The 10,047-nt window shown below is 34.2% G+C and overlaps 1 protein-coding gene across 2 annotated transcripts; it reads left to right on the top strand.

Moving 5' to 3' along the window:
• The first annotated feature begins 986 nt into the window (after positions 1 to 986).
• LOC118065212 (uncharacterized) lies at positions 987 to 9,542 on the top strand. 2 transcript variants are annotated; one of them, XM_035080361.1, is made up of 5 exons: positions 987 to 1,556; positions 2,288 to 3,535; positions 6,219 to 6,382; positions 8,102 to 8,286; positions 8,396 to 9,542. In XM_035080361.1, the coding sequence occupies exons 2-5, from the start codon at positions 3,051 to 3,053 to the stop codon at positions 8,696 to 8,698; spliced, it is 1,137 nt and encodes a 378-aa protein (XP_034936252.1). In that variant the 5' UTR covers positions 987 to 1,556; positions 2,288 to 3,050; the 3' UTR covers positions 8,699 to 9,542. The 2 variants fall into 2 exon arrangements, with proteins under 2 accessions (XP_034936252.1, XP_034936251.1); XM_035080360.1 differs by having other exon boundaries at positions 989 to 1,420.
• Positions 9,543 to 10,047: the final 505 nt, after the last annotated feature.

The raw sequence follows: 10,047 nt of genomic DNA, 5'->3' as shown, positions 1-10,047 counted from the left end.
TAAATTAAAATGTAAATGAAAAGCTTTAGGGTTTTTTTTTTAAATTAAAATTAATTTTTTAATTGTATAGATAACGTTTTTAGAAAAGTGTTTTTAAAGAAAATTTTCGTGATTGTGTTATTTTAAATTACTTAATTATTTAATTTGATGTATATGAATATTATTTTTTGTAATAAATGTTGTTAGCGTAAATGAAAAAATTTTGTAATTCATTGTTTTAATTTTTTTTTCTCTGAATAATAATTTGAATCTATGACTGAATATTTATTTGATATACTATACTGCTTTTCTTCTTGTGTAAAAACTGAAATTATTAGACGAAATGTTGCGATTATATAAAAGATGGTTTTAATAGTTCTTTCATGTAGACTATAGAATTTGTTAACTAGCAATAAACTTATAAATGAAAAGTTGATAATAATAATATTGTAATTTGAATGCAAGATTATATAAAGAAACATTATATTATTTGACAAATCTATGTTTTCGAACAACAATAGCTTCCCGCATTCTTGTACATACACAACATGGGTATAAAAGTTTACCAACAGGGAGGGTCATCTTTTCATTCAATTCCGTAATAAGAGATATTCGTGATGAAATATGATGAGGTAAAATTTCTTGCTACAGTAGAGAATATCTATAAGGGTACCTTTTTATTCTTTATCTACACAATCCAAAGCTTGATGTATCGTGTAACAACTAACGCCTGAAAACGTCTAGTTTCAAATTTCAAATGATCGGCGCCATATCCATACGCATGCGTATCTGAAACAAACAACCAATGGCGGCGATAATATCAGAGTGAAAGAAACATCAAAACAGTAAGAGAGAAGAGAAAAGATTGTTTTAAAAATTATTCCGACAATGTGACATAAAAAAATATTATGTAGTGTAAATATTTTGTTGTTTTTAATACAAAATAATGTTTTGTAGAAAGAAATATTAATGACAGAATAATTATAAAAAGGATGGATTGAAAATCTAAAAAATATAAGATAGGTGCTAGCGTCGATACTGTACTCAGGCTTTGGGATTGGAACTGAATGTGAGTACCCTCGATCTGTTTAGCAGCGCGGTGGGAGAGAAACTAGACTTTCAGTGCACTGTTTTGTGGACTGTTCGTAGTCGCCGTCGACGCTGGCGTATATCGTACACGTTATTTTATGTTTTCCAGCGCTTGCTCTGTACGCGTTGTAAGTGAGACCGCGGATGTGAGTGAAGTAAAAATTGAATAGCATCCAGATCGCAAATAGTGGCGGGCGAGTCCACCTGTTAAGTCGTGAAGAAGACACAGAGAGGATGTACTAACATATCCCATGCTGCACGAACAAGAAATTTCTCATCATCTAGACAGCAATAAAGAAAATAAGAAAAGAAAAAGGCTTAGCAGTGGAGTGTCTGTGCTGAGAATTGTAGTGTGTGTATTAATTTTATATTTAATTTTTGATTGGTTAAAAAATTGATAATATATTTTTTGGTGTTCTTTATATACATAAAATTATGGATAACTATCAGTGGCGATATGTGCTTGTTATTACAACGGTTTAATCGAGGTTAGAAGATTTACTCTATCCACGAGTGTATTGACAAGAAGCGCGAGTCGAATCTAAATGATCGATCTAGAGAGTAGAAAAGATATCAAGATTTTAATCAAGTTTTAACTATGATATATTAAACTTGAATTTGTCATTAGAAAAATTTTATTAAATTTTAGTATCCTTTTCATCTAGTTTCCTGGTGTAATTAATAAAAACGAAAGAAAATTTACAAAGATACAATCGCGTGGCATAATATATATATATATATATATATATATATAATAACACAGTCTCGGTCGCAGTAAAGTCCGGTGACGTTTGTACGATAGTACCGTTTGTCAAAACGGTCGGCCACAAGAGGCGACGGTAATCTTTGGCGTAAACGCTTCCGTACAGTTAGGATGGTGCGGTAAAGTTAAATTGTAGAATTTTGAGTAGGACGAATGGTAGAAATAAAAGAAAGCAAAAAGTTGAGTATTATATGTTAACTAAGAATGTAGGACAAGAAAGGGATAGATCGTTTTAGACTCGTGATATAGCGTGTAGAATATAATTTACACACCACAAAGTATCGATCGACCTCGTGGAGACGTTTAATTGCATTGGGGTAAAGAAAAGAAGAAGAAGAAGAAGAAGAAGAAGAGATTGCTATAACAAAAGTCAAGGAACGCGCAATTGCATCAAGTTTATTAATCATAACGTTCTAACTCTCTGGCGAATGCTAAATGTGCACTTTTCATTTTCAGACCGGGCATACGTGACCGGTTAACCAGAGCTGAAACGGTGCTTTCATCGGAGCACTTGTAGCCAGCATCAAGAAGAGGAATAAGAAGAAGGAGATATCTTAGATGCGAGTCATTAGTAGAAATAAATGCAACAAGAAAAGATATGACAAATAGCTAAAACTGCAATGCTGAGAACGACAATTCCTTACAAGAGAGTTAATGGAAACGCTCGTGCCTTAAAACAGACAAAAAGAAATCACGAAATGGTTGAGTAATTGTCACGCAAGAGCGATGCTTCGGTGAGAAAGGGGGTAGAGGATTTTTCATAATTTGATGTTCATCAAGTTTTCGTTAATCGTCCAAAATTTCTTTCAATCACGTGGTGTATGAGGAAAAAAAGGAGAAAAAAAAAGAGAAGAAATTATCTTTATGTTAGTCAAGAGATCATTCAAGTGAGTCTGAGGAACGATCAAAGGCCTGAGATCTTTGCACGATCCTCTGAACAAAGGAGCTATAGCGGGGTCGAGCGAGTGAAAGAGAAACGTGCCTCGGCGAGGATTGAGTTGGAGATCGGATGCGCCAGTATATAAGCAAAAAGAAGACAGAAAAGAAAGAGCAAGGGAGAACGGCCGATCTAGGGGACACGTGTAGGTTGTGTATAGTAAAAGATAGAAGATTCACATACACAAAACAAGTACTGTGGGATTTATACAACGTTCGGTAAAGGAAAGAACAACAAAGACGGAGCAACGTTGCTGTGGAAACTGATGTTCAGTGCCGTATAATGGCCGGGGCGCTGTCCGAGAATGCCCCGAGACCTGTAAGTGTGGTCACCGTTGATGGAGTTACTCCAGTATCAGTAGAAATACCTCCTGAATCTGCACCTGAGGTTACTCAAGATACTAGAAGTCCAAATATCCGTGAACCATCTCGCTGTTTTGCTTCAACTGAAGCACAAACAGATATCGGTTTACGTATCAGCGAAAGCACTAATCCAAATGTTACTGAAGAACTCAGGGATGCACGAAGACGTGAGAGAAGAGTTCGTAGACATCATCGGCGAGCAATGAGAAGTTGTTCTATGCCACCGACATATCCTGGGGGACCTGGATGTGTTCAAACAGCTGCAAGCGTTGGGGCAACACCTGGAATGCCGTTAGTGCCGCCAGTAGGGGGTTTTCTTCATCCTCCACCACCTCACCTGGGTCTCAGAGGGCTCAGTCTCGGTCTTCCATTTCCGGTGCCAGCAAGCGTGTCGGCCTTTGGCAGGTTAGTATACAAGAACATCATTTATTTTCCTTCAATTAAATATCTGACAAATATGCTTGGAATTTTTTGTTTGTAATTCATTAATTTGATTTAGTAATGTGTCATGGTGTAAATAAAAGTATAATTATATCACAAAGACTGCTTGACTGGTAAATAACACACGTCCTTGGATTCAAATTTCATTTTATATGTATAATTTTTCAAATACATACACGGTGTTTTAAATTTTTATTTCTTTATTTATATTTTTTAAGTTTCACTATGTCAGGTGTGTGATGAATGTCCTCTTTTCTTCCTATTCATTGGATCGTACCTTGTATGTCAGGGATTGACTACACTGCAACCATCAGGCGTTTATGAAAAGTTCCCCAAGCGGAAACGATGAATTGTTGGATTTTCAGTAAAGACAATGAACTAGACTTTTAGATTTTGATCATTGTGACACGTGGTCTATCATGATAACAGAGTAAAGGATAGAGTTAAAAGGAAATATACATACATAAATACATACGTGTCAGTGAAACTAGAATATTGTAGCAACTAATTTGTAATAGTTTTTTTCCTTATAATGAACTGACAAAACTTATTTTCCATAAATATTACGACATTTAGACACAAAGAAAACACGCCATCATTTTTTCAACATAAATCATGTGTTAAAGTACAAAGATACGTTTAAATTCAACGGTGATTCTTTAATTGTAATTTTTTGTCAATTGTAGACAAGAATTTCCCACATGATGGTACTGGGTCAGTACGTATATTTTCTGGTAATGAGCAGAGAAGCTCTTTCCTAACTTTAAATTCCCTCTTATGCTCTGAAAACACGCAAAAGTACTACTTTTTTGCTATTTCTTTTTTTCTCAGTTTCTTATCAATTAACATTCCGCTGGGGTACATTTTTATCATAACTGGATCTCTTTATGTCATTTTCCTCTATGTAATAAACCGGGAACAAAAAAAGCAAGTTGGACATTCATGCCTAGATGATTCTTTAAAGAAGACTTTAGGGGGTTCACTTCTTCCTATTCCCTCGTCAGGATAATGTAATGCCCTGGGTACTTTATTTTGTGAATCATTCTGATCCCCGTTCTATTTCATGACCAATTGTCCGCATCGATCTGCACGTGCAAGTCAAAAAATGACACTGCGGTAAAGGAGAAAAGTCGTTTCCGTTAAAGAAGACAGCTAAAATGAAAGGAGAGCGGTGAAAATGGTTATCGTTACACTGAAAAATCAGGGCATTATTTATCTGACAAATTTAACTTTCCCTTATCGTGTGTTAAGCCATCGTAGCCAAGCTCTTTTCAACCTTGTGAATCGTTTGTTAAATGCCTCCAGTTTCCGGAGGGGTCACGTTTTACTATAGAAAATCGATAATTTATTGAAGTACTTGGCCAAATGTAGTAGCCCGTTATATCAGCTTTGGGGGTCCTAATACTCTATATCAGGGGTATCTTTAATTTTTACTGAAAACTCTAATGCAATCAATTATCCTCTTTTGACATAAATAAAAAAGAGAATCTTAGATAAGTTATTGAAATAGGGTGCTTAATTTGGATAAAAAAAGTACATTACATTATTAAAAATTTATAATTCTTTTTATATTTTTTGTTGTATAATTCGAAGTGATAAATAATTAGTGTTGGAAAACTTTTATGACCAGTAACAATAACGACATTGGGCGTGTTTTTATTGAGAGAAATGAAAAATTTTCTATAGTACCACTTTTTTATTATGATAAATTTAAAATATTATTAAAAACTTTTAATTCATCATTGGTAAGGATAATAATTGTTGAATAATTGCATGGTTGTTTAATAATTCTCTTTGATTTTTAAAGTAATCAATATTCATGACATTAGCTAGATTAATTGAATAATCAATTAATTACTTTTATATTTCATAGAGTTAACTAACTAATTGGTAATATTCACTTAGATGTATAATATAATTAATATTTAATTATTAAAAATTTAAAAAGAAATTAGTGTATAAATAATGAAATTAGACATTGTAACAAATAGCAGTATGATTATGATAATTCTTTTATAAAGATTGCAATAATTTTTTGCAATAACCGGACATTAAATTAAATATATAAATATAATTTTCTACGATTAAAATAAATGAATAAAAAATAGATCAGATTTTTTGTCTTTCTCAACGTTTAAAGTAATTTTATCAGAATGAACTAGTTAATGGTAGTCGCTGTAGCATGAAGAAAAATAGATTAAACTTTGAAACTCAGTCGTATAAGGCCTGCTTCAAAAAAATAATATACTTTATTATATCCGTATAGGACAAACTGTTAAAATTACATCATAAGATCTAGTTAAATTTATTCAACATGTTTGATCGTGAGGATCACGTCTTGAACAACACGGAAACTGCGCTAGAAGCCTGAGAGAGCACTGCACTTTCTATTCCGTTCATCATTATCGTGAACGCGTTTTTATTCGTTCTGTTAAATTTCTCTAAACATTAGTTATAGCATGCAATTGCTCTCAGTGGCTTTGAAATAGATAGCAAATAGATGAAGTAGTTACTGCCAGTGGTCTTTTAGTGTCTTCTATGTAGCTAGTAATAAACAACAACGACAATGATGACTTTACGAGGAACGAGAAGTCTGTGTCAGTGGGTCATTGCTCTATACTAAAGTCTTTCATTTCTTATATTGTAGAGACGCAGTACCGAAGCAGTGTTGCGGCTTAGGTTCTCCTCCTGTCCGCTGGTCCATTCTTGGTGTGGGTATTGTGGGCCTGGTTTGTGCAGCAGCGGGTGCTCTACTCGGCGCTCTGAGGGCAACCGGTCGTGATCACATTGCTGTTTCTCTGTTAATGATTGGTAAAACTTTATACTTATTTATTTCTTCTAATAATGTCTCGCTAAAGATATATTTTATACGCCTTTATCATTCAGCTTATTGATTGACAGCAAGTGATACGTTTTAGCAGCACCGGATGATACTTGTCACTTTATGATTCATGATTGGGATGAAATTGATCTGCTTGTATTTGGAGGAAATGATATTGAAGCTTTGGTAGAATCTATTTTCGATTGTAGCAGTTTAGACTCCAGAGAGTTGCTGCCTATCTTCATGACCTACATATCAACATGACAAAAGCTATTTTGGAATAATTACTTTTGCATTTAACATGATGATAAAGTCGTGTCCATTTTAATGTCTTGTCTGATGGACACTTTGTTTGTTGGTCATGCTATGTTTACCATAGCCACTAAGACCTTGTATTTAATGTGTGTTTAAACAAATAGAGGCAAAACCTTGTCCGTTTTTTCTATAGATAATTGCAACATATGTTGACTTTATCAAATTGGAAAAACTATGCAAACTATGAGTTATGCAAGTTAAGAATCATCACGTTTCCTATGGTTTCTTTTTATTAGTAAATATTATTAAATACGCTAATTTTCTTATTAAAATAATGCATTCAATTAACCTTGTTAGAAAAATTATAGATGCACATAATTCAAAAAGTAGAATTGTACATTAAATAAAACACTTGAAACTAAGTGTATATGAATGATGTCTGTGTAACTGGTTTTGTTGCTCGAGAAAATTAACTCAAATTTCATTCGCGTAGCTTTTGAACATTCTTCTGGCTCTCTAACCAGTTTTACATATAGCATGTCTTGAGGTCATCACTATCGATCTTGAAATAATTTTCAACATCATCATGGCTCACTGACTATTATTATCAATTTTATGAGTAGCTGTACAAACGAACAATTGACGGCTCTTTGGATTTAAATATTCGTAGATGAGATGAAATTATATGAAGAGTTGCAATGCGGGTTAAGCATAAACTTTGATGCAAAGACGGTTAATATAAAGAGAAAGAATAATATTAAGAGAGGGAAAAGAGAATGTTTCTCTGGTATTGTAGACTATATAGTCTTAGGGGCAGCAGCTGGTTACTTTCTAAATGTCAGAAATATAACCTGCAACCCATAGGAATACTCTATCTGTTAGCAATCAAGTGAATGCTCAATAGCACCCACACTAACGTTCTTATACTCATCTCAATTCATTTAGCAGGGGGGAAGTTTGCAGGGAGTTTCAATATAATGTAGAATATTGTTGACAGCTGGGTGATGGTTTGCGATCGGAATACATTGTCGTATACACGTTATACTTCAGTTGAAATTTATGTACACTCGACAAAAGGGATAATAGTTGGAAGGATATCTGAATAGATTTTCACTCAATGTACACTACAGCTATATGTGTAAATAATATTTCTCAAACATTTCGTGAAATTCACATGGATATGTTTCAATACTGAAAGAAACAAAGCACGTCGGATATGCTTGATACTCTTCATAGTTTCTTATTTGTGGTTGTATATCAGTGGCTCGTATACCGCATCGGTTTTCTCAGGGAATTTTCAAGTTTAAACAAGCTCAGGCACCGATAAAAAATTTACAACAAAAAATACAAAAGGACATAAATAAAAAAGTGGAAAAAAAGAAGAAAAAAAAAACTTGCACTTGGCTACCTTCATCTTCTGTGCAATTGGTATTAAGGAGCACTTATCTTTGCAGGTATAGGAGTGGTATTGGTGACGGTGAGCGCAGTAGCATGGCGAGTGACCAGCCGAGAAAATTGCGGCAGCTTCTTCGGTTTCACGGGCATCTCAGCAAGGATTCCACCGGCGAGGCCGATGCATCCATATGCGGCCATGATCTATCCGGAATTCCAGTTCAGGACGCCACCACCGAGTTACCAGGTAGATAAATGGGTCGTTGAACGTGACAATTTTATCATTATTTCTTGTATTTAATCACGTTGTACCGGTTGTATTAATCATTACTATAATTTTTATTTCTTTCTTACAGGCTAGCATGCAAGAGTATAGATTGCGATTGTTACTGTTGGACAGACTTCAGCCTACCTCATCGCCTCCGCCAACTTATAGATCCAATACTGCAAGTATTGTTGCTCCTTGTACAACAACGCGCGAGAGCCGACCACCAAGTTATTGTGGACGTACAAATGTAACACCAAATGCAACTTTAACACCATCGAAAAAGGATGCCAATCTTGTGAGGATCGTTCAAACGGAATCTGAACCAGTAATTTTAAGCGGTGATCAAACACCGCCCGTCTCTACTGCAGTAGAAATTCTCGCTCATTTATAAACAAACCATAAAGACCATGGCTAGCGGATAGCACCAATTTCTAGGCAACGATTTCATGCTACGTTGTTCTTAACTCGCGGCGCATTGTAGATATACTTCCGTTCTCGTTGTCCCTTTCTTCCATATCTACTTCCGTTTGAAATGTCCTCATGTTTCACGCACCGTTGACACCTATCCCAGAGACGTCATAAATATCAACGAATTTTACTCAATATCAATTTACAGTATTTGGACGAGATAAATTGAAGTAATAGAATTGAGAGAGCAGAAGAAATTTTCATTATCAATATTTGATATATTTTCATGGCATGAGAATTTTTACTATCAAGCTGTTATGACGATAAAAAAAATCTCTATCTCCTTGAATTTAGAACAAAGTGTTGATATGTTGTTTAACCAAACTTTTCCCTTTCTTACATAGGCAAACAACTGCATGTATATTACTGGCTAAGCTATAGATTCAATTCAATGTATAGCCAATATTGATCGATGTCTGATAAAATTAAATGCGAAACAATGTATGGTTATATTTTATTAAAATATTGTGTGTGTGTGTGTGTGTGTGTGTGTAAAAATTGTAAAGAATATGTCAGAAGTTTGTTAAATGGAACCTCAGTTGCAATTAAAAAGCGTGAAGAGTATTGTTTGCACGATACGTCCAACAATTGTAAGCATCAAATTATGCCAACTTGCTCGGCAGACCGCATAACGCTCTCGTCCTCTCGATTTTAAATTCAACTTTCTTTCGACATGTATCTTGAATGTACAAGTCGAGAAGGTTGTTGAAAAACTACATACCAAGGGTGTTTTTATTTAATGTTTATCGTGAGAATGAATCATTTTTCACAACAACGTATTACGCGGTCGCTGTAACGTTTGTCAGATTCTCTGTATATGTTGCATCATCTTATTAGAGAGAAAAGCTGTATCAGTGTCGAATGGCCATTTAAATCGCTGTGTAGGCGAAATTGAGCGCAAGTATAATGTAAAATATAACATATATATGGAAAATAATTCAGAAAAATGGGTTACATTTTCAATTGAGATCACTGTAAGACGTATAAATTTATTCAAATTAACTGAATCACTAAACGATTGAATAATTGTAATTATTTTATCGGTGCTGAAAATAATTGTAACAAATTTGAAAAGAGAAATAAAACATGTGACTGTAATATTGCTTGGAACATGTAATGAAAAATTATCCAAGTGCCTAATATTATTTGTGTAAATCATAATTTTTTGAAACTGAATTGCAGGTTGTATATGATATATAGTATAATTATTTTTATAAGAATTGTTAAAATAATACCGATAATAAGATGTTGTACTTGCGCTTGTCTCTCACG

This window comes from Chelonus insularis, unplaced genomic scaffold (assembly GCF_013357705.1).
Source record: "Chelonus insularis isolate UGA/USDA-ARS -01 unplaced genomic scaffold, ASM1335770v1 contig_276_pilon, whole genome shotgun sequence".
NCBI lineage: Eukaryota > Metazoa > Arthropoda > Insecta > Hymenoptera > Braconidae > Chelonus > Chelonus insularis.
This window is presented reverse-complemented; position numbering and strand designations above follow the sequence as displayed.

What these genes read in the sequence shown, in the direction of transcription:
- LOC118065212 (XM_035080361.1), top strand. Translation starts at nt 3,051, where the DNA reads ATGGCCGGGGCGCTGTCCGAGAATGCCCCGAGACCTGTAAGTGTGGTC. An exon ending in TGTTTCTCTGTTAATGATTG is followed by an intron (nt 6,383 to 8,101) that starts GTAAAACTTTAT and finishes TTATCTTTGCAG; the next exon opens with GTATAGGAGTGGTATTGGTG. An exon ending in CGCCACCACCGAGTTACCAG is followed by an intron (nt 8,287 to 8,395) that starts GTAGATAAATGG and finishes TCTTTCTTACAG; the next exon opens with GCTAGCATGCAAGAGTATAG.